The sequence below is a fragment of the Dendrobates tinctorius genome, unplaced genomic scaffold (assembly GCF_039654945.1).
Source record: "Dendrobates tinctorius isolate UK_male_01 unplaced genomic scaffold, ASM3965494v1 ptg000022l, whole genome shotgun sequence".
NCBI lineage: Eukaryota > Metazoa > Chordata > Amphibia > Anura > Dendrobatidae > Dendrobates > Dendrobates tinctorius.
Genome location: NW_027361690.1, coordinates 82,822,743 through 82,847,794, shown reverse-complemented (window position 1 = coordinate 82,847,794; position 25,052 = coordinate 82,822,743). Strand labels below are relative to the sequence as shown.

Below are 25,052 nucleotides of genomic sequence, written 5' to 3'. Positions count from 1 at the left end.
TTAAAAATGCGCTACTAAATGCCGTCAGTAGCAAGGTCCACCTGACCACCGATGCGTGGACCAGTAGCCATGGACAGGGACGATACCTTTCCCTCACTGCCCATTGGGTCAATGTTGTGGAGCCGGGTACAGATCTGGAGAGTGGCTCTGTACGTATTCTGCCAACTCCAAGGATTGCAGGAATGCAGTCTGTACATATTGAGTCCTCCTCCTACTCTAGTTCCTCGGAATCAGCACTGCGTGAGCCTGTTAGGCCAGATATGAGCACAGGTGTGGCCAAACGTCAACAGGCCGTCCTTAAATTAATTTCTTTGGGGAATCGGAGCCACACAGCACAGGAGCTCTGGAATGCCATCAAGCAGGAGAGCGATGTGTGGTTTGTGCCAGCGAATCTCCAGCCAGGTTTGGTAGTGAGTGACAATGGTCGAAATCTAGTGGCAGCTCTGGGCCTAGGCAACCTCACTCACATACCATTTCTGGCACACGTGCTCAATTTGGTCGTGCAGAGCTTTCTGAGGGACTATCCGGATCTTGATGCACTGCTGCACAAGGTTCGCCTAGAGTGTGCTCACTTGCGGCGTTCCAGCATGGCAAGATCACGCATTGAATCTCTGCAACGCCGATTCCGCCTGCCAGAACATCGCATCATATGTGACCTCCCCACCAGGTGGAATTCAACGTTACATATGTTGGAGCGGTTGTGTGAGCAGCAGGCAGCAGTAATGGAGTACCAGCTGCATCAGGCGCAAACAAGTCGCACTGTGCGCCGGACACACTTCACCACCACTGAGTGGGCCACTATGAGGGACATCTGCCAAGTTTTGCGTGCCTTCGATGACTCCACGCGGATGGCCAGTGCAGATGATGCACTAATCAGCATGACTGTCCCCCTCATCTGTCTGCTTCAAAAAACCTTACAAGCACTAAGTGAGGAGGTTTTTGAAGAGGTCGAGGATGAGCAGACAGAAATGCCATCTGCTTCTGGCAAGTCTGCGCAACGTGCTTCCACACAAAGGCCCAGGCAGGGGACACTTAGTGAGGAGGATGACGAGGAGTCAAGTGGAGGAGGAGGAACACATCTCTCCAGAGGAGGGAGGTACACAAGGCTCTAGTAGTCAGTGTGTACAGCGAGGGTGGGGTGATGCTGAGCAGGCAGAGATGCTGCCTCAAGCTGGGGACAGCGTTTCCGGTCCAGTTGGCAGTCTGCAGCACATGGTTGATTTCATGCTGCAGTGCTTGTTAAATGACCGCCGCATCGCCAACATTCTCCACACGGCTGATTATTGGGTGTACACCCTCCTAGATCCTTGCTACCGGGACAACTTACAAAGCCTCATACCACAGTTGAACCGGGAGCGAAAAATGCGGGAGTACCAAGAAACACTTGTGCAGGCCATCATGTTCTCCATTCCCCCCACAAGTGTTGCTGGTAGTGCTTTTCAAAGCAGTCATGTGGGTAGAGGCAGTGGAGGAAGCTCTGCACAAAGAGGTAGCAGAGGCAGTGCCGCAGGACAAGGCAAGGCCAGTATGGCCCAAATGTGGAAAAGTTTTGTGGGACCGCCACAAACGGCTACACCCTCACAGACGGCTCCAGTCAGCAGGAGGCAACGTTTCCGTCAGATGGTGACAGACTACTTGTCGTGCCCTGTTAGTGTTCTCCCAGACGGCTCTTCCCCGTTCAAGTATTGGGTCTCTAAGCTGGATACATGGCCAGAGCTTAACCAGTATGCATTGGAGGTGCTGGCTTGCCCTGCTGCCAGTGTATTATCGGAACGTGTCTTTAGTGCTGCAGGTGGTGTGGTAACAGACCGTCGCACGCGACTATCCGCCGATAATGTTGACCGGCTTACTTTTGTGAAAATGAACAAGGCCTGGATCTCACCTGAATTTGCCAGTCCTCTTCCAGAATAAATAATTGGCTGGCAACAGGATCCAGGTCTCCTGTTGTGTTCATGTTTCTATGACCTGAACTTTATTTCCTGGGCTACAGCAACGCCCGTTGTTGCTCAGAAGTGCTGTCCGCACAGACAAAACACTCGCTCATGTGTAAGTGGGGTTCGGTAACGTCAGCTGATCCCCTGCTGTGTGTACGGCAAACTCTCCTGCTGCCTACAACTTCTGACTACCTCTGATTTAATATGTTCTCTGATTTGCCCTCTGTCTCCACTCTGTTTTGAGTATTTCCTCCGGCCTACAACACCGCCTGTTTCTGCTCTCAAGTGCCGTCTGCACAATCCACACTTGTTCCTGTGGTACCTGGGTCCTGTAACATCTGCTCATCTCCAGAGTTGAGCACGGCAATGTCTCCTGCTTTGTCTACATTCCCACTACTTGTAGTGGAAATGTGGACAGAGCAGGAGACATTGCCTGACTCACCTCTAGGGAGAAGCTGCTGTTACAGAACCCCAGTAACACAGGAACAAGTGTGGGTTGTGCAGACGGCATTTCAGAGCAGCAACTGGCGTGGTTGGAAGCCAGAGGAAATACTCGAAACAGAGTGAAGACAGAGGCCTAATTGGAGTACATTGACAGTTAGTAGTAGTCTAGAAACAATCGCAAACTGCCACCAAGTAGGCCTCGGCCTACTACCTGATTTTCCCTGGGCTCCGACACCGCCAGTTGGTGCTCAGAAGTGCTGTCCGCACAGACAAAACACTCGCTCATGTGTAAGTGGGGTTCGGTAACGTCAGCTGATCCCCTGCTGTGTGTATGGCAAAGTTTCCTGCTCCCTCCACAGTCAAACAACCTCAGATTTACACCTGGCTCCAAGTAGGCCTCGGCCTACTACCTCATTTTCCCTGGGCTCCAACAACGCCAGTTGGTGCTCGGAAGTGCTGTCCACACAGAAAAACACACTCGTTCATGTGAAAGTGGGGTTCGGTAACGTTAGCTGATCCCCTGCTGTGTGGAGGGCAAACTGCTGCTGCCTCCAAATTGTAACTACTTCAGATTTAAACATTCTCTGATTTGGCCTCTGTCTCCACTCTGTCTCTAGTATTTCCCCTGACCTCCAACACCACCAGTTCCTGCTCACAGTTGCCGTCCACGCATTCCACACTTGTTCCTGTGTTCCTGGAGTTCTGTAACGTGAGCTGATCCCCCAATGTGTGTCCGGCACTGTCTCCTGCGCTGTCCACCTTCCCACTGCAAGTGGTGGGAAAGTGGACAGAGCAGGAGACATTGGCAGACAAACATCAGGGGATCTGCTGACATTACAGAACACCAGTAACACAGGAACACGTGTGGATTGGGCAGATGGCTACTGTACGCATAAACTGGCGGTGTTGGTAGTCATGTGAAATCCTGGAAACAGAGTGGAGACAGATGCCTAATTGGAGCATGTTGACAGTCTGTTGTAGCCTACAAACAATCTAAAACTGCCACCAAGTAGGCCTCGGGCCTGCACCCTGGTTCTCCCTGGGCTCCAACAACGCTAGTTGGTGCTCAGAAGTGCTGTCCACACAGAAAAACACACTCGTTCATGTGAAAGTGGGGGTCAGTAACGTCAGCTGATCCCCTGCTGTGTGGAGGGCAAAGTGTCCTGCTCCCTCCAAAGTCAAAATACCTCAGCTTTACACCTGGCTCCTAGTAGGCCTCGGCCTGCACCATGATTGTCCCTGGGCTCCAACACCGCCAGTTGGTGCTCGGAAGTGCTGTCCACACAGAAAAACACACTCGTTCATGTGAAAGTGGGGTTCAGTAACGTCAGCTGATCCCCTGCTGTGTGGAGGGCAAAGTGTCCTGCTCCCTCCAAAGTCAAAATACCTCAGCTTTACACCTAGCTCCTAGTAGGCCTCGGCCTGCACCATGATTGTCCCTGGGTTCCAACAACGCTAGTTGGTGCTCGGAAGTGCTGTCCACACAGAAAAACCACACTCGTTCATGTGAAAGTGGGGTCCGGTAACGTCAGCTGATCCCCTGCTGTGTGAAGGGCAAAGTGTCCTGCTCCATCCAAAGTCAAAATACCTCAGCTTTACACCTGGCTCCTAGTAGGCCTTGGCATGCACCATGATTGTCCCTGGGCTCCAACGACGCCAGTTGGTGCTCGGAAGTGCTGTCCACACAGAAAAACACACTCGTTCATGTGAAAGTGGGGTTCAGTAACGTCAGCTGATCCCCTGCTGTGTGGAGGGCAAACTGCTGCTGCCTCCAAATTGTAACTACTTCAGATTTAAACATTCTCTGATTTGGCCTCTGTCTCCACTCTGAAAAATAGTATTTCCCCTGACCTCCAACACCGCCAGTTCCTGCTCACAGTTGCCGTCCACGCATTCCACACGTGTTCCTGTGTTACTGGGGTTCTGTTACGTCAGCAGATCCCCCAATATGTGTCCGCCACTGTCTCCTGCGCTGTCCACCTTCCCACTGCAAGCGGTGGGAATGTGGACAGAGCAGGAGACAGTGGCAGACACACATCAGGGGATCTGCTGACATTACAGAATCCCAGTAACACAGCAACACGTGTGGATTGGGCAGACGGCTGCTGCACGCATAAACTGGCGGTCTTGGTGGTCACGTGAAATCCTGGAAACAGAGTGGAGACAGATGCCTAATTGGAGCACGTTGACAGTCTGTTGTAGCCTACAAACAATCTAAAACTACCACCAAGTAGGCCTCGGCCTACACCATGATTGTCCCTGGGCTCCAACAACGCCAGTTGGTGCTCGGCAGTGTCTTTGGCACGGGGACTCCCTGTTGCCCAGCCTGGTTCCAGCACGCCTGCTGTTTCCGGGTAGTGTCAAGGTCACTATGCCACCAATCCGTTGTCCTGTCGTCTTGCGGCCGGGTTAGCCGACTCTACGGTGCCTGCAGTTTAGGTGACTCCTATGTGGGCTGCGGGAACTGGCACTGAAGGCTGGATCCGTAGTGCCAATGGGACATGGACCCCCTGTAGGACTGTGGGTTTCGGTAACTGCGGCCGGCTTGCGGCCTGGCTACTTTGCTTTCAATGGGTACCTTCTGCTACCCACCCGGTTTCCAGCACTGTCTGCTGGTTCTCGCCAGAGCCTTTGGCCTAGGTGCCTCCATCTCGGTATCCGAAGTCCAGCACCGTCAGCTGGTCCTTGTTAGTGCTTTTTAGCACAGGTACCTTCTGCTTAGTAACCGTGGTCCAGCACCGTCAGTTGGTCCTCGGTAGTGCCATTGGCTCTTGTTCCTTCTGCTACCCATCCGAGTGCCAGCACTGTCTGCTGGTTCTCGCCACAGCCTTTGGCCTAGGTGCCTCCATCTCGGTATCCAAGGTCCAGCACCGTCAGCTGGTCCTTGGTAGTGCTTTTTAGCACAGGTACCTTCTGCTTAGTAACCGTGGTCCAGCACCGTCAGTTGGTCCTCTCTAGTGCCATTGGCTCTTGTTCCTTCTGCTACCCATCCGGGTGCCAGCACTGTATGCTGGTTCTCGCCACAGCCTTTGGCCTAGGTGCCTCCATCTCGGTATCCGAGGTCCAGCACCGTCAGCTGGTCCTTGGTAGTGCTTTTTAGCACAGGTACCTTCTGCTTAGTAACCGTGGTCCAGCACCGTCAGTTGGTCCTCGGTAGTGCCATTGGCTCTTGTTCCTTCTGCTACCCATCAGGGTGCCAGCACTGTCTGCTGGTTCTCGCCACAGCCTTTGGCCTAGGTGCCTCCATCTCGGTATCCGAGGTCCAGCACCGTCAGCTGGTCCTTGGTAGTGCTTTTTAGCACAGGTACCTTCTGCTTAGTAACCGTGGTCCAGCACCGTCAGTTGGTCCTCGGTAGTGCCATTGGCTCTTGTTCCTTCTGCTACCCATCCGGGTGCCAGCACTGTCTGCTGGTTCTCGCCACAGCCTTTGGCCTAGGTGCCTCCATCTCGGTATCCGAGGTCCAGCACCGTCAGCTGGTCCTTGGTAGTGCTTTTTAGCACAGGTACCTTCTGCTTAGTAACCGTGGTCCAGCACCGTCAGTTGGTCCTCGGTAGTGCCATTGGCTCTTGTTCCTTCTGCTACCCATCCGGGTGCCAGCACTGTATGCTGGTTCTCGCCACAGCCTTTGCCCTAGGTGCCTCCATCTCGGTATCCGAGGTCCAGCACCGTCAGCTGGTCCTTGGTAGTGCTTTTTAGCACAGGTACCTTCTGCTTAGTAACCGTGGTCCAGCACCGTCAGTTGGTCCTCGGTAGTGCCAATGGCTCTTGTTCCTTCTGCTACCCATCCGGGTGCCAGCACTGTCTGCTGGTTCTCGCCACAGCCTTTGGCCTAGGTGCCTCCATCTCGGTATCCGAGGTCCAGCACCGTCAGCTGGTCCTTGGTAGTGCTTTTTAGCACAGGTACCTTCTGCTTAGTAACCGTGGTCCAGCACCGTCAGTTGGTCCTTGGTAGTGCCATTGGCTCTTGTTCCTTCTGCTACCCATCCGGGTGCCAGCACTGTCTGCTGGTTCTCGCCAGTTTCTCAGCCTTCTTGTACCTTCTGCTACATTTCCAAGATCAAGCTTTTTGAAATTGTCTTTGGTAATCCTTACTGATCTACATGACGATGACCCTGATGATGACGACCCTGAAGACCACACCAAAGAAGACCAGAAATATGACCCTAAATAATAAGACCAAGAGGACAAAGAACATGAAGACAACCACCAAGATACAGAACAAAAGACAGAAGAACAAGAAGCAGAAGAAGCAAAAGCAGAAGAACAGAAAGCAGAAGAACATTAAGCATAAGACAAAAAATCAGCATAGAAGAAATCAAAATTATAAGCAGAAGAAGACTAAGCAGTAAATGGGGGTGAGTCCGTTCCTCCTCGTGGTGCCCCTGGAAAATGCCTGCTGCTGCAGGCCAAACTGAACGCGGACAAATCCTGTTGTAAATCTTTTGTGACAGGCAGAACGTAAGGTGTAATCTTATAACTTTTATAGATAAGTACAACAGGAATGCCTGTCACCATAAGAAAATGAAGAAAAAGAAGAATAGGAAGAAGATGAAGAAATAGCATATGAAAATTAATAATAGCTGAAGAAGAATATGAAGAATGGAAAAAAAAAATTAATGGGAAGAAGGTGAAGAAGAAGAAGAAGATGAATAAGGTGAAGAAAAAGTTGATGAAAAAAATGCTACTGCTGCGGATCATGAAGGAGAAAGTGTGGGAGAAGTACAAAAGAAGGTGAAGAGCATGGAAGTTGCGAAACATACATATCTGACTAAATATAAAAAAGTTAACATAGTCAATATCTTTTTAACTCCGAACGTCTTGAAAAAAAAAATTGGAATTAATGCTATGCCATGTGATTTGAATAAACCACTATGCTTTTAATGTCTCCTCCACCTCCCACAATACATTCTACATGATTCTTATTTGTTTTCAATTATGTAGAATTAGCCAACAAGGAAATAAAGGCCTTTTTTTAATTCCGATACCGGAAGTCCCATTGACTTGAATGGGACTTCCGGTATCGGAATCGGCGATACCCGATATTTTTTTTCGTATCGGGCGATACCATCCGATACGATATTTTTGGGTATCGAACGGTATCGCTCAACACTAATGGCAACCATTTTAGTTCTTTTTCTCCCTGAAAATATTTCAGTTTTTCAATGGATTTGTATAGATTATGGGTGACCTTAAAAGGTGGAAAAAAATTCTTAAATTTTTCTACTTGGATTTGTTACAAAAACTTGACATTGTAGCATTTTTTTATCCACTGTATGCCCAGTAGTTGTAGTATGATCAGACCATGTTCCTGTATGGTCAGACACAGCCATTACACAGTACAGCAGGGGCACATACACTCACTGGCCACTTTATTAGGTACACCATGCTAGTAAGGGGTTGGACCCCCTTTTGCCTTCAGAACTGCCTCAATTCTTCGTGGCAGAGATTCAACAAGGTGCTGGAAGCATTCCTCAGAGATTTTGGACCATATTGACATGATGGCATCACACAGTTGGCGCAGATTTGTCGGCTGCACATCCCTGATGCGAATCTCCCGTTCCACCACATCCCAAAGATGCTCTATTGGATTGAGATCTGGTGACTGAGGAGGCCATTTGAGTACAGTAAACTCATTGTCATGTTCAAGAAACCAATCTGAGATGATTCGAGCTTTATGACATGGCGCATTATCCTGCTGAAAGTAGCCATCAGATGTTGGGTACATTGTGGTCATAAAGGGATGGACATGGTCAGCAACAATACTCAGGTAGGCTGTGGCGTTGCAACGATGCTCAATTGGTACCAAGGGGCCCAAAGAGTGCCCAGAAAAAATTCCCCACACCATGACACCACCACCACCAGCCTGAACCGTTGATACAAGGCAGGATGGATCCATGCTTTCATGTTGTTTACGCCAAATTCTGACCCTACCATCCGAATGTCGCAGCAGAAATCGAGACTCATCAGACCAGGCAACGTTTTTCCAATCTTCTACTGTCCAATTTCGATGAGCTTGTGCAAATTGTAGCCTCAGTTTCCTGTTCTTAGCTGAGAGGAGTGGTACCCAGTGTGGTCTTCTGCTGCTGTAGCCCATCTGCCTCAAAGTTCGACGCACTGTGCGTTCAGAGATGCTCTTCTGCCTACCTTGGTTGTAACGGGTGGCAATTTGAGTCACTGTTGCCTTTCTATCAGCTCGAACCAGTCTGCCCATTCTCCTCTGACCTCTGGCATCAACATGGCATTTCCGGCCACAGAACTGCCGCTCACTGGATTTTTTTTCTTTTTCGGACCATTCTCTGTAAACCCTAGAGATGGTTGTGCGTGAAAATCCCAGTAGATCAGCAGTTTCTGAAATTCTCAGACCAGCCCTTCTGGCACCAACAATCATGCCACGTTCAAAGGCACTCAAATCACCTTTCTTCCCCATACTGATGCTCGGTTTGAACTGCAGGAGATTGTCTTGACCATGTCTACATGCCTAAATGCACTGAGTTGCCGCCATGTGATTGGCTGATTAGAAATTAAGTCTTAACACACAGTTGGACAGGTGTACCTAATAAAGTGGCCAGTGAGTGTATATAAGATCATCTCAGCACAGGAACATTGTATTTAAAACATCCAAATGTGGAATTTATAATTATTGCAAGATCTGTTGATTAAAATATACTTTTGTTTGCGAGAAAGCCACTTTGAGGGTATGTGCACACGCTGCGGATTCTGCCGCGGATCCGCAGCGGATTTGGCCCTGCGGATCTGCAGCAGTTTCTGCTGCGTTGTACAGTACCTTTATTTTCTATGCAAAATGAAAACCGCAGTGCAGATGCTGCAGAATTTTCTGCGCGGATTTGCTGTGGTTTCAAAATGGCAGAAAGAATTGACATGTCAATTCTTTCTGCGGATTCCACTGCGGTTTGCCATCTGCTCCATTGTAGAGATGATAAACCGCAGGCTAATCCGCAGATAAACCGCAGGTCTTCTGACCTGCGGATTTTACTAAATCCGCGCGGACAAATCCGCAGAGCATTCCGCAGCGTGTGCACACACCCTAAGTATTTGCTGCAGACGTTTCTGCATTAAAAACAAGTCTCTTGGCAGAAAAAAAAGATCCATAAAAACGTGTGTTTTTCATGCATTTTTCCCTACAGTAATTAAAACGGGTGAAAAATGCTGCAAAAAAGCTGAGAGTTGACATGCTGCAGATGTGAAACTGCTTGATGTCAGAAATCTCGTTGACTTAGCTGGGAAAGTAAAATAATGCATTTTTTCACCATCGTCCTGGAGATAAGTGTAGGTCTAGACAAGTCCTTTAATTTTCTTTTTTAAAAAAAAAAAACAAAACATAAAAGGGTTTTCCCACGAACTAAAGTATATTTTAATCAATAAATCTTGGAATAATAATAATTTCCACAATTGGTTGTTAAATACAATGTTCCTGTGCTGAGATAATCTTATAAATGTGCCTCTGCTGTGTTACGTGTAATGGCTGTGTCTGACCATACAGGGACATGGTCTGATCATACCACAGCTCCTGGGCGGGCAAGGGAGGAAGCAAAATAATATACAGACATTAACCCCTTCCCGACATCCGCCGTACATGTACTGCTCTGCGGGAGCTACGTTCCCACAAACAGCAGTAATGGTACAGCAGCACACGATCGCGCAGCCTCACACTGAGCACCATGGTGATCGAGTGCGGGTGTCAGCTCTGTGTGAGAGCGGACACCGCAGCAACGCCCACAATCGGTGCTAGCACCGATCGCGGGAATTTAACCCCTCTAATGACGCTGTCAGTAGTGACAGGGACATAAAGGAGCATCGCGCAGGGAGGGGGTTCCCTGCTCGCTTCCATCAGGACAATGCGACGCGATCGCAGGAGCACATTTATAAGATAACCTCAGCACAGGGAACAGGGACATTTTATTTAAACACATCCAATTGTGGAAATTATTATTATTCCAAGATCTATTAATTACAAGGAACTTTTATTAATGGGAAAACCCTTAAAGGGTTGATAATTTAGAGACACAAACCTAACTGACAGTTTCCATAAAGCGAGTTTTAGGTTCTAGTAATGGTATCGGGGTAAGAAAAAAAAAAAATTAGTATTGTAACACAGGGTAGTACTTTAGTTGTATAATTTATGGCATTTTTGTTTAGACTCTTCTACAGAGGAGCTCTTAGGCTGAGTGCAGACGGAGTTTTGAGCCCTGCGGATTTTTCCGTGCAGAATGGAAGAAAACCGCAGGTCAAATGACCTGCATTTTTCCTGCGGATTTCTTCCATTTTTCACGCGGTTTTCATGCGGTTTTTGTGCGGTTTTCCATTGCGGTCTTCCCCCTGCGGATTTGGTAACAGGGGAGATAGAAAACCGCACAAAAGAAGTAACATGCTGCGGATTTTGTACCGCAGGAAAACCGCGCGGAAAAATCTGCAGCGTCTGCACAGCGTTTTTTTTTTTCATTCATTTTAAAGGTACTGTACATCACAATGCGGATATGCAATGTTTCTGCGCGGTAAAATCCGCTGCGGAAACGCTGCAAATCTGCATCGTGTGCACATGGCCTTACAAGTCTATGATGGGCTAATAATCCAAAATCACCTTTCAGGTCTATTAAAGAGAACTTTTCTGTATATCCCAGTTATATGTCGTACAAAGTTATGTCGTAGGAAAAGGACAAGGTTAAATCATTAGTATTCACCCTATAGAAAGAAACAGAGCTGGTGAGATCCATTAATAATGATCTTATCGTCTGTACAGTACATTACCTCAGGCTCATTATCCTATGCTATTCCCAACGCTCTCTGATCTTATCCAAGATGTTCATCATCTTGAGGCTTCTTTACAAGTCACTTTTTTTGTTTTCTGGCCCTCTGTTCTTCAAAGAACTTTCTTTCAGATCGGTCAGTATTCAATTCTCATTGGAGCGGTCAGAGTCTTTGGGAAAGATTTATATTCCCCCATTAAATCAAACTTATGAAAATTTAATGCTAAAAAGGCCCGCTCCTTTGAACGGCTCTGGCATGCTGCAAGCAAAGTGGCATGCTTCATTTAATGACTTGCACAGCCAAAGAACCTCACAAGTATAAGCACTTAATCCCCCTCCTCTCAGCAGTTAGACATGCACACTTGGTCTCCTAGTAATACACAGATCTGTGCTTACTGCCATCTAACCGCACACGCTACAGAAGAACATATCTGGATGCCGATGCTGGTAGTTATGGAGAACACATCTCCTGTAACGGACAGAGGAATGTACTACAGCAACAGCTCATTAGATACAGCCGGGAGTGTGCATTTTATACACAGTACTGTGCAAAAGGTTTAGGCAAGTGTGGGAAAAAATGCCGTAAAATAAGAATGCATTTAAAAATAGAAGTGTTAATAGTTCATTTTTATCAATTAACAAAATGCAACGTGAATTAACAAAAGAAATCTAAATCACCTTCATCTTTAGAACAGCATCAATTCATCTAGGCACACTTGTACACAGTTATTGAAGGAACTCGACATGATAGTTATACCACACATCTAGGAGACCTAACCACAGATCTGTGGATGTAGGTTGGCACAAGTCCTTCTGTCTCTTCATGTAATTCCAGAGAGAAGATATGATGCCGAAAGCAGGGGTCTGTCAGTTGTGGAGGGGGGGGGAATGCCTCATCACTTTCAGGATGCCTTGGTTTTTTTCTACTGAAGACAGTTCTTAACCCCTTACCTACAATGGACGTAATATTCCGTCCATGTGACCCTGGACCTAATTACCATGGACGGAATATTACGTCACAGTGATCAGCGGTGCCCACGTGGTGAGCGCCGCTGATCGTGGCCGGGTGTCAGCTGATTATCACAGCTGACACCCGGCACAATGTGTCAGGGGCGGTCACGGACCGCCCCCGACACGTTAACCCCTTGCACACCGCGATCAAACACGATCGCGGTGTACCGGGGGTTAAAGGGAAGCATCGGCAGGGAGGGGGCTCCCTCCGTGCTTCCCTGAGCCCCCCACGGCAGCGCAATGTGCAGCGCTGCTGCGGGGGGTTCCTTTCCTGCAGGTCCCCGGATCCAATATGGCAGCAGGGACCTCTGGGGGCCTGCAGGAAGCTGGCTTCCTCAGTGCCTGCAAAGCGCAGGCATGAGGAAGCCTTCTGGACTGCCTGTGACAGATCGCTGATCTGTGATGTGACAGATCAGCGATCTGTCACAGGACAGTTATGTCCCCCCTGGGACATTGTAATAAAGTAAAAAAAAAAAAAAAAAGTGTAAAAATAATTTTAAAAAAATCACTAAATAAATTCAAAAAAATAAAATATATTCCCCAATAAATTCATTTTTTGGAAATAAAAAAAAACAATAAAAGTACACATATTTGGTATCGCCGCGTCCGTAACGACCCGCCCTATAAAACTGTCCCAATAGTTAACCCCTTAAGCGGATCCCTTAAAAAATAAAAAAAAAAACGAAGCAAAAAATAATGATTTATTATCATACCGCCGAACAAAAAGTGCAATAACGTGCGATCAAAAAGACGCATATAAATATCCATGGTACCGCTGAAAACGTCATCTTGTCCCGCAAAAAACGAGCTGCCACACAGCATCATCAGCGAAAAAATAAAAAAGTTATAGCTCGCAGAATAAAGTGATGCAAAAATAATTATTTTTTATATAAATTGTTTTCATAGCATAAAAGCGCCAAAACATAAAAAAACAACCTAAATGAGGTATCGCTGTAACCGTACTGACCCGAAGAATAAAACCGCCTTATAAATTTTACCGCACCCAGAACGGCGTAAACGCACCACCCAAAAGAAATTCATGAAACGCTGGTTTTTGTAAATTCTGCGTCCCAAAAAACAAAATAAAAAGCGATCAAAAAATGTCACGTGCCCGAAAATGGTACCAATAAAAACGTCAACTCGTCCCGCAAAAAATAAGACCTCACATGACTCGGTGGGTCAAAATATGGAAAAATTATAGCTCTCAATATGTGGTGATGCAAAAACTATTTTTACAATAAAAAGTGTCTTTTAGCGTGTGACAGCTGCCAAACATAAAAACCGCCGTAAATAGTAAATCAAACCCCCCGTTATCACCCCCTTAGTTAGGGAAAAATAATAAAATTAAAAGAAAATGTATTTATTTCCATTTTCCCGTTAGGGCTAGGGTTAGGATTAGGGCTAGGATTAGGGTTAGGGGTGTGTTGGGGTTAGGGTTGGAGTTAGAATTAGGGGTTTCCACTGTTTGGGCACATCAGGTGCTCTCCAAATGCAACATGGCGTCTGATCTCAATTCCGGCCAATTCTGCGTTGAAAAAGTCAAATGGTGCTCCTTCCAAACTCTGCCATGTGCCCAAACAGTGTTTTACCCCCACATATGGGGTATCAGCCTACTCAGGACAAATTGCAAAACAACTTTTGGGGTCCAATTTCTCCTGTTACCATTAGGAAAATAAAAAATTGGGGGCAAAAATATCATTTTTGTGGAAAAAAATGATTTTTTATTTTCACGCCCGGGCGTTATAAACTTCTGTGAAGCACTTGGGGGTTCAAAGTGCTCACCACACATCTAGATAAGTTCCATGGGAGGTCTAGTTTCCAAAATGGGGTCACTTGTGGGGAGTTTCAATAGTTTAGGTACATCAGGGGCTCTCCAAACGCACACGACACCCGCAGACCATTCCATGAAAGTCTGCATTCCAAGACATCACTCCTTCCCTTCCGAGCCCTGACGTGTGCCCATACAGTAGTTCTCTCCCACATATGAGGTATCAGCGTACTCAGGACAAATTGGACAACAACTTTTGGGGTCCAGTTTCTCCTGGTACCATTGGGAAAATAAAAAAGTTGGTGACTAAAAGATCATGCTTGTGGAAAAAATATGATTTTTTTATTTTCACGCCCAGGCATTATAAACTTCTGTGAAGCACTGGGGGGTTCAAAGTTCTCACCACACATCTAGATAAGTTCCTTGGGGGGTCTAGTTTCCAAAATGGTGTCATTTGTGGGGGGTTTCCACTGTTTTGGTACATCAGGGGTTTTCCAATCACGACATGGTGTCCGATCTCAATTCCAGCCAAAAACGTCAAATGGCGCTCCTTCCTTTCCGAGCTCTGCCTTGCGCCCAAATAGTGGTTTACCCCAACATGTGGGGTATCAGCGTACTCAGGACAAATTGCACAATAACTTTTAGGGTCCTGTTACCCTTGGTAAAATGAAAATTGGGGGTGAAAAGATCATTTTTGTGGAAAAAATATGATTTTTTAATTGTACCGTTCTACGTTATAAACTTCTGTGAAGCCCTTGTGGGTTCAAAGTTCTCACCACATATCTAGATAAGTGGGGGGGTCCTTGGGGGGGTCTAGTTTCCAAAATGGGGTCACTTGTTGGGGGTTTCCACTGTTTAGGCACATCAGGGGCTCTCCAAACGCGACATGGCGTCTGATCTGAATTCCTGCCACTTTTGCATTGAAAAAGTCAAACGGCGCTCCTTCCCTTCTGAGCTCTGCCATGCGCCGAAACAGTGATTCCCCCCAACATATCGGGTATCAGCGTACTCGGGACAAATTGCACAATAACTTTTGCAGTCCAATTTCTCCTGTTACCCTTGGTAAAATAAAAAAATTGAACCTGAAGTATTTTTTTGTGAAAAAAAGTTAAATATTAACTTTTTTTTTTAAAGATTCAAAAAATTCCTGTGACGCACCTAAAGGGTTAATAAACTTCTTGTATGTGGTTTTGAGCACCTTAAGGGGTGCAGTTTTTAGAATGGTGTCACTTTTGGGTATTTTCTATCATATACACCCCGCAAAGTGGCTTCAAATGTGATGTGGTCCGTAAAAATAAAATGGTGTTGCAAAAATGAGAAATCGCTGGTCAATTTTTAACCCTTATAACTTCCTAACAAAAAAAAATGTTGGTTCCAAGATTGTGCTGATGTAAAGTAAACATGTGGGAAATGTTACTTATCAAGTTTTTTGTGTGCCATATCTCTGTGATTTAAGGGCATAAAAATTCAAATTTGGAATATTGCAAAATTTTAAAAATTTTCGTCAAATTTCCATTTTTTTCACAAATAAACGCAAGTTATTTGAATGAAATTTTACCACTAACATGAAGTACAATATGTCACGAGAAAACAGTGTCAGAATCACCGGAATCCATGGAAGCGTTTCAGAGTTATTACCTCATAAAGGGACAGTGGTCAGAATTGTAAAAATTGGCCCGGGAGTTAACGTGCAAACTACCCTTGGTAGTGAAGGGGTTAATGACATTGGCTTTATGTTTAGACCTGGTGTCCTGCAGCAGAATAAATTTGGACCTAATCAGACACCTCCCTGATAGTATTGCATAATGGATAAGTATCTGAGAGTATTTCTCAGTATTGAAGACACCATTATCCTGACCAAATCCATAACTCTGTTTATGGAAATACCACTATAAACTTAGTGTCATCCCACCATGCCTCCCTGTCACCCCACCATGCCTTAGTGTCACCCGCAGACATTTATTATTGTACCGCTCTCCAACCCTTCTGTTGCAGACAAATATTTCTCATTTTGACTCATTACTTCACACCACCAGCTGCCATTTTACTGCACTCAAGTTCTTGTTTATCGAGCACAGGCAAGTCTTGTTTCGATGTTGCAGGTATGTCCATGAAGACCACTTCTGACCACACTTCTCCAAACAGTAGATGGGTATTAATGGTTGTTGCCAGTTCCGAGCTGAGCACTGCTGGACATCCTCTGATTTCGCAGTGAAGAAAGCATGTGCCTAATTTGCTGCAATAAGTTTCCTTGGCTTACCAGTGGGTCTATGGTGCTCAACATTATCCATTTCTTGGTGTCCTCAATGCTGAGAAATACACGCAGATACTTATTCACATGCAATACCATCAGAGACACATCTGCTTTGCTACAAGTTTGGTCTGCAGCAGGATAATGACCCTAAACATACAGCAGCAAAACGAGAAGAAGGAATCCGAGAAGTGATGATATATCCACCACAGAAACCTGATCTCAATATCAACGAGACGGTGTGTGATTACACGAAGAGACAGAAAGATTTGCACAAGCCTACAGTCACAGCTCTGTGGTTAGTTATTTGGTTACATATTTGGTACAATCTCCATGTCAAGTTCCTCCATAAACTGTGTACAAGTGTACCTAGAACTAAGACCTGATGTTTGTTTTGAAGTCAAAAGGTGATCAAACCAAATTTTGATTGAATTAAGATTTCTAGTTTGTTCATTCACTTTCCAAAATTTTGATTTTCAAATTATTTTTACTATGTAGCATTTTTTCCCACAACAAAACTTTTGCACAGTACTGTTTATGCTACAGTTGATACGGAACTACAAGTTCCAGCGGATCACGGCTGGATTCACACACCCGTATGTAGCAGCCTGAATATGATGCACACATTTGGCCGCAGGACTACTGACGAGAACATGACTGAGGCTCTTGTTCTGGATCTGCAGAACATGAACTGTGACACATGGATGTGTTAATGCAGCCTAATACATGCCAATTCTAAAATACTGCATCCAGCAGCGTGGATGACAACTGGCGATATCTGGAGATTACAATTACACCTGGTGGACATTCAATATTCTGAAAAGGAAGCACGCTCTATAGAAAATAGCCATTTCCATGTATTAAGTAGGCTTAACGAGGATCTGTCACCATTCCGGACAGGTCTGTTCTAGCTAATAATTCCCCATAGTATTGCATTTCCTACAGTGAAAGCGGTGTGTCCTCGAGTGCAGTCAGGACTTAGCAGGATGAGGCAAATTTACTTTACACATATGTAAAGCATTCAGGTATATACTTCCTCTGGTCAAGGGGTACCAACAATTTTGACCACGTGTGTAAATTCAACCCCTTATTAACCATCAATACGTGCCTTTTAAAACCCCTTTAGGTGGTTTGCAGGTTAATGACCAGGCCAATTTTTTCAATTCTGACCACTGTCACTTTATCTGATTATAACTCTGGAATGCTTCAAAGGATCCTGGTGATTCGGAGACTGGTTTTTCATGTAAACTTTCTTTGATATGACTTGTGTTTATTTTTGAATATTTCGCAATTTTCCAACTTTGAATTTTTATGCCCTTAAAATCACAGAGATATGTCACATAAAATAGTTAATAAATAACATTTCTCATATGTCTACTTTACATCAGCATAATTTTGGAACCAAAATATTTCTTTTGTTAGAAAGTTATGAGGGTTAAAAGTTGACCAGCGATTTCTCATTTTTACAACACCAGATTTTTTTTTATTTTTGATGACCGTCACATTTCAAGTCACTTTAAGAAGAAGATACCCAAAAGCGACACCATTCTAAAAACTGCACCCCTCAAGGTGCTCAAAACCACATTCAAGAAGTTTATTAACCCTTCAGGTGCCTCACAGGAATTTTTGGAATGTGGAAAAAAAAAATGAACATTTAACTTTTTTTTTCACAAAAAAATTACTTCAGATCCAATTTTTTTTATTTTGACAAGGTTAACAAGAAAAAATGGGCCCCAAAATTTATGTAATTTCTCCTTTGCATGCCGATACCCCATATGAGGGAGAAAACCACTGTTTGGGCGCACGGCAGAGCTTGGAAGGGAGGGCACGTCATTTGACTTTTTGAATGCAAAATTTCCTGGAACAATTGGCGAACGCCATGTCGCGTTTGGACAGCCCCTGATGTGCCTAAACAGTGAAAATCCCCCACAAGTGACACCATTTTGGAAACAAGAACTCTCATGGAACTGATCTAAAGGTGTGATGAGCACATTGAACCCTTAGGTGCTTCACAGAAGTTTATAACATTGAGCCGTAAAAATAAAAAAAAAAAAAATCTAATTTTCCCACAAATATGTTTTCAGCACAAAATATTGCATTTTCATAAAGGTAACAGGAGAAATTGCACCATACAATTTGTTGTGCAATTTCTCCTGAGTACGCTGATACCCCATATGTGGGGGAATACTACTTTTGAGGTACAGTGTAAAACTTAGAAGGGAAGAGGCGCCATACTGGAGTTGTTTTTGTTGGAATGGCTTGAGGGTGCCATGTCACATTGGTAGAGCCCCTGAGGTGCCAGAACAATAGAAACCCCCTATATGTGAACTCATTTTACAAACTACACTCCCCAATGAATTCAACTAGTGGTGCCGTGATCATATTGACGCCACATGTGCCTCACAAAGTTTTATACCAGTGAGTGGTGAAGAATAAATTACATTTTTAACACAAAAAAGTTGTTTTAACCCCATATTTTTTAATTTTTCTAAGGGTTAATAGGACTTTTTTTTTTTTTTTTTTTTTTTTTATAACAGGTGTACTTTTCCTGAGTGTGCAGTGCAAAGCTCAGAAGGCAAAGAGCGCCAGATTTTACTGCTATGGCTTGCAGGTGCAATGATCCACTGGGAGAGCCCATGAGGTGCCAAAACAGCAGAACCCCGCATAAATGACCCCATTTTACAAACTACACCTTTCAATGAATTCATCTAGGGTATGTCACATAATTTTATACCATTGGCAGTGAAGAAAAAAACCTACATTTTTACCAACAAAAGTTTGTTTTAGCCCCAGATTTTACATTTTCAAACAAGAAATGGGTAAAAATTGAGCCAAAATTTGTCCCTCAATTTCTACTGAAATGGCAATACCCCATATGTGGCTGTACAGTACTACTGAGCCATACGGAGAGACTCGGGAGGATCAGAGGGCTATCTGCCTCCTGGAGCGCTGATGTTCTTAGAACAGTTTGCGGACTCCATATACAGAGCCCCTAATTGCTAGAACAGCAGAATCCACCCTCAAGTGACCCCATTTTGGAAACCAGGGCTGTGGAGTCGGAGTCGTGGAGTCGGTGCTCATTTTGGTGGAGTCGGAGTCGGTATAAAATGAAGAATGTGCTGAATATTTTTTCATAGGAATTTGGGAAAGTTATGAAATGTCCTATAAATGGCTGTTCTATTCCTGATCTAAGGCTACATTCACACACAGCGTTTTTCCTGCGTTTTTTCAGGATACGTTTTTCAGCTGCAAAAGCAGATCAGCTTTTTAAAAAAACCGCATCACCTGAAAGGTTTTTGAGTTCATAGATAATGTTTTCAATATCAAAAGCAGATTAGAAATCTGCTCTATCCATATCTGTCTATCCATATATTATCTGTACCAAAAAGAATGAAAGACAGGTAGCACACAGACTAACACTCTTTTTTTTTTTTTTCAGCACCAGTCAGGTACACCTCATAGCTGCCCAAAAGGACGCCCAGGACAGGCATTGCTCGTCTTCAGTAACACATCAACATCAATTGATAGTTGGAATAAATAGACTGCATTCACCACATCTTCTTAAGGTGCAGGCTTTATTTTCAAGTGTAGGGGTGTACAGTATGAGGTTCTGCAGCAGCTGAGGTGTGCAGTATGAGGTTCTGCCCCCCCCCGCTAGGTTTGATCCTGGCTACGCCCATGGTGTGAATGTAGCCTGAGGATCTAGGCTTTGTCTTAGCTGAGGTAAGTCATAGTGATAGATAGATAGATAGATAGATAGATAGATATACACACACACACTACAAACCAAAAGTTTGGACACACCTTCTCATTCAAAGAGTTTTCTTTATTTTCATGACTATGAAAATTGTAGATTCTCTCTGAAGGCATCAAAACTATGAATTAACACATGGGGAATTATATAATTAACAAAAAAGTGTGAAACAACTGAAAATATGTCTTATATTCTAGGTTCTTCAAAGTAGCCACCTTTTGCTTTGATTACTTCTTTGCACACTCTTGGAATTCTCTTGATGAGCTTCAAGAGGTAGTCACCGAAAATGGTTTTCACTTCACAGGTGTGCCCTGTCAGGTTTAATAAGTGGGATTTCTTGCCTTATAAATGGGGTTGGGACCATCAGTTGTGTTGTGCAGAAGTCTGGTGGATACACAGCTGATAGTCCTACTGAATAGACTGTTAGAATTTGTATTATGGCAAGAAAAAAGCAGCTACGGTAAGTAAAGAAAAACGAGTGGCCATCATTACTTTAAGAAATGAACGTCAGTCAGTCCGGAAAATTGGGAAAACTTTGAAAGTGTCCCCAAGTGCAGTGGTAAAAACCATCAAGCACTACAAAGAAACTGGCTCACATGAGGACCGCCCCAGGAAAGGAAAACCAAGAGTCACCTCTGCTGCGGAGGATAAGTTCATCCGAGTCACCAGTCTCAGAAATTGCAGGTTAATCGCAGCTCAGATTAGAGAACAGGTCAATGCCACACAAGAGTTCTAGCAGCAGACACATCTCTACAACAACTGTTAAGAGGAGACTTTGTGCAGCAGGCCTTCATGGTAAAATAGCTGCTAGGAAACCACTGCTAAGGACAGGCAACAAGGAGAAGAGACTTGTTTGGGCTAAAGAACACAAGGAATGGACATTAGACCAGTGGAAATCTGTGCTTTGGTCTAACGAGTCCAAATTTGAGATCTTTGGTTCCAACCACTGTGTCTTTGTGCGACACAGGAAAGGTGAACGGATGGACTCTACATGCCTGGTTCCCACCGTGAAGCATGGAGGAGGTGTGATGGTGTGGGGGTGCTTTGCTGGTGACACTGTTGGAGATTTATTCTAAATTGAAGGCATACTGAACCAGCATGGCTACCACAGCATCTTGCAGTGGCATGCTATTCCATCCGGTTTGCGTTTAGTTGGACCATCATTTATTTTTCAACAGGACAATGACCCCAAACACACCTCCAGGTTGTGTAAGGGCTATTTGACCAAGAAGGAGAGTTATAGGGTGCTACGCCAGATGACCTGGCCTCCACAGTCACCAGACCTGAACCCAATCGAAATGGTTTGGGGTGAGCTGGACCGTAGAGTGAAGGCAAAAGGGTCATCAAGTGCTAAGCATCTCTGGGAACTCCTTCAAGACTGTTGGAACACCATTTCCGGTGACTACCTCTTGAAGCTCATCAAGAGAATACCAATAGTGTGCAAAGCAGTAATCAAAGCAAAAGGAGGCTACTTTGAAGAACCTAGAATATAAGACATATTTTCAGTTGTTTCACACTTTTTGTTAATTATATAATTCCACATGTGTTAACGCATAGTTTTGATGCCTTCAGAGTGAATCTACAATTTTCATAGTCATGAAAATAAAGAAAACGCTTTGAATGAGAAAGTGTGTCCAAACTTTTGGTCTGTACTGTATATATGTAATCGATATTACATAGTGTATTACATATTTTTAATTTATTACAGTTTGTGTTCTAAAGTTGTATTCCAATAAATATATATTATGTTTTAAATATCTTGATTATTGTATCATAAAAATGATTAAATGTCTGATGTTCACATTGTACTGCAATAAATTTTTCACTTAAATATAAGCAATATATATGGGAGTCGGAGTCGTGGAGTCGGTGTGAGGGAAACTGAGGAGTCTGAGTCGCAGGTTTGGCTTACCGACTCCACAGCCCTGTTGGAAACTACACCCCCTTGGGGAATTTCTCTACAGATGTAGTGATGATTTTCACTCCAGCGGTATTTTAAAGAAACAAGCAGCAATGAATATTGCCGAGTGAAAATTGCAAACTGCCGCTGTAGTCACCAGTACGCTATGCCCAGCCCGTGCTTCTGGAGACATGCACCCATAAATTAGGCAGGCTCTCACAGTTTCAGAAATGCCAAACATGAACGCAATATGTGGTTTAGGCACACTGTGGGACTAAAAAGGGAGGGGGCATTTGGATTTGAGAGAGGAGAATTTGCTGAATATCTTTTGGAGAGTGACGAGCCATTTCGCTTTTCCAAAGCCTTTGTGCTCCCAGTAACGAGGAAGCCCCTATATTTTCCTTAACAGATCACAGACCTGAGTGAGGGCTTGCTTTTTTATGTGGATTGAGTTGAAGCTTTTATTGGGTACATTTTACATAAAGTTAGAGATCACATTTATCCGGCGCACTATGCTGAGCACTTACTTTCGAATTTCCATCTAAATCTCTGAGAGACGTGATTCAGATTAAACCCCCGAGGGATCCATTCACTATAATGAGACAGCAGTTACTCTGGACTTCGTCTGGCCTCTGTTCAGAGGTGTCCTTCTTTTAAGAAGTGCACAAAACTGTCCGACGGCACTTTTATGCAATCCTAAAAAGACGGACACGGCCAGGTCACGGGTCTTACGGCATCCACAGTGCCTTCATCTGCCTCATTAAAAACAATCTTCCGCCTGAGTCACGTATTTCAGAGATATAGACGGAAACTCAGGTGCAAGAACTCAGCGTATAGCGCATGATAAATGTGCACCGAGCCTTACTGCTATCTTTGAAAGGCAGAATTTAAAAAAACAACAGCAGGTGAAGAATTCGCTTTATTTTTCGTGACGCTTCTCGTGCGGTATAAGTGAAAAGGCGACTTTATTCTTCGAGTCAGTGCGATTATGTTTGGCTGCTGTCACACACTAAAAGACGCTTTTTATTGCAAAAACTAGTTTTTGCATCACCACATTTATTTGAAAGTTATAATTTTTCCAGATTTTGGCGCACCGAGTCACGTGAGGGCTTTTTTTTTTTTTGCGGGACGAGTTCTATTACGATTTTTGGGAAGCAGAATCAACAAAAATCAGCAATTCAGGAATCTTTTGTGTGTGTGTGTGTGTGCCATTCCATGTATGGTAAAATTGATAAGGCAGTTTTATTCTTCGGGTCAGTACAATTACAGCGATACCTCATTTATACATTTTTTTATCTTTTGGCGCTTTTACACAATAAAAACTATTCTATAGAAAAAAACTATTTTTAGATTCCTTTATTCTGGGAGCTATAACTTTTTTATTTTTCCCCTGATTGTGCTGTATCGTGGCTTGTTTTTTTCTGGGACAAAATGACCTTTTCAGCGGTACCATGTTTTTTTGATATTTTATACATTATTTTTGATATTTTTAAAAAAAATATATTTACAATTATTTAAAAAAAAAAAAAAAATTATTTTAAACTTTTTTTTTTACTTTGTCCCACTATGGGACAATCATTTTTTGCAGGCTGATCGTTTGTACAACATGGGGATGCCGCAGCAGAAACTGTCAGCTCTGCACTGACACAGATACTTGTTACTTGCACTGTGCATGAACAGCAAATTTCCTAGCTCTGGTGACCCGGATGTCATCATGACGACATTGGGTCACCATGGCAACGATCGGTACCGCGTCATGCCACGGTGTCTCTGATCCAAAGACAGCGGGGCTGTCAGCCCTCTGCTGGCTCCCGAAATGCTGCGATCGATTTTCAATGTTTGAAAATTGCTATTCTGTTTTAGATTTTTGCCAAATTTCTGAGGTTTTTATTAAAGGGGTTTGTCCGGTCCAAACTGATGTCTGCATTCACTCTGTGTGACTGCAGAATTATGAATCCCCCCAGCACACACACTGTGCTCTGCAGGGATTCGTCGGCTTCAGACCCATGACCAGAGCGTTGGTAAGCGCTATACATACCCCCGGCCACTGGGTGTGCCCTTCCTCCATACACTTCTATGGAGCAGAGGCCGTGCCCTGTCTACAGACGTGGCCGGCCAGTGGGCACGTCTGACTTGAGAGCATGGCGATTCTACAAGTGTATGGAGTGAGGCCACGCCCACAGGCCAGGAATATGTATAACTCATACCTACCCTCCCAGTCCAGAGTCTGAAACCTGCGAATCACAGCAGTGACTGCAGACTTATCGGTATGGCCTGGACAACCACTTTATCGCAAAACAGAACAACCTAAATTTACCGCTATCATAAACTACAATGTGTCACAACAAACATTATCAAAATCACTGCGATATGTTAATGCCACAAAGTGACATGTCAGATTTTAAAAATCTGGCTTGGTCACTAAAGAGTTAAAAAGGTTTTAATATTTGAGAAAATCCCTTTAAAATATTGTGGAACAGAAGATAAGCTGGTCAAGTTACTCATATACACGCGTGGATATTATGAATTTGTTACTTACTTCGTACTTCCTGCAGGAAATCCAGACATGGCCGGCTAGTTTCAGAGATGCTTAGTGATACATCTAATGGGGTCTGGCCCTCATAGTTCCTAGTGTTCGTGTCTGCACCATAATTGTACAACATCCGGGCACACAGGACATCATCCCGGAGTGCTGAAATGTGAAGAGGGGTCTGTCCATCCTCTAGTCGCCCTAAGTTCGTGTCAGCACCTCTTTGGAGAAACATGCGACAGTAAGAATGGTTACTTTTGAGCACGGCATAGCGTAGTAAGAACCCGTTTTGAATATCAATATTGGCGTTATGGTCCAGTAGGATCTTCACGCAGCTGGATCTTTCCCTAATGATGGCTAGCTGCAAGGGAGTTGTGCCCTTGTCACTTAAAGGGTCAACCTCAGCCTTGAACTCCAAAAGCAGTGTCACAAAGGAGTCTCTGCCATAGTGTGCAGCCACATGCAGGGGCGTCCAGCCGTCATTGCTCTTGGCGTTAATGATGTCACCTCGATGCTCCGACTCCAGCAGAAGGCGTGCAATCCGAGCCCGTCCATGCATGGCAGCATAGTGCAATGCTGTGAAGCCACCAATCAGATCCTTCACTGTAGGGTCCGCTGTAACAGAAAACAACAGTGAGGTTAATAAAGAGCACAACTGAAAAGCACAATGGTTAAGGCAATGGGCAGGAGAGAT

At 44.6% G+C, this 25,052-nt stretch overlaps 1 protein-coding gene across 3 annotated transcripts in view; it reads right to left on the bottom strand.

Annotated features, from left to right (window-relative positions):
* The window catches only part of ASB7 (ankyrin repeat and SOCS box containing 7), a 67,740-nt gene that overhangs the window by 19,768 nt on the left and 22,920 nt on the right, over positions 1 to 25,052 (bottom strand). For all 3 annotated transcript variants that reach the window (XM_073568818.1, XM_073568819.1, XM_073568817.1), the window contains one exon: positions 24,368 to 24,973. In XM_073568818.1, coding sequence (XP_073424919.1) covers positions 24,368 to 24,973 — 606 coding nt within the window. The remainder of the gene's footprint in view (positions 1 to 24,367; positions 24,974 to 25,052) is intronic.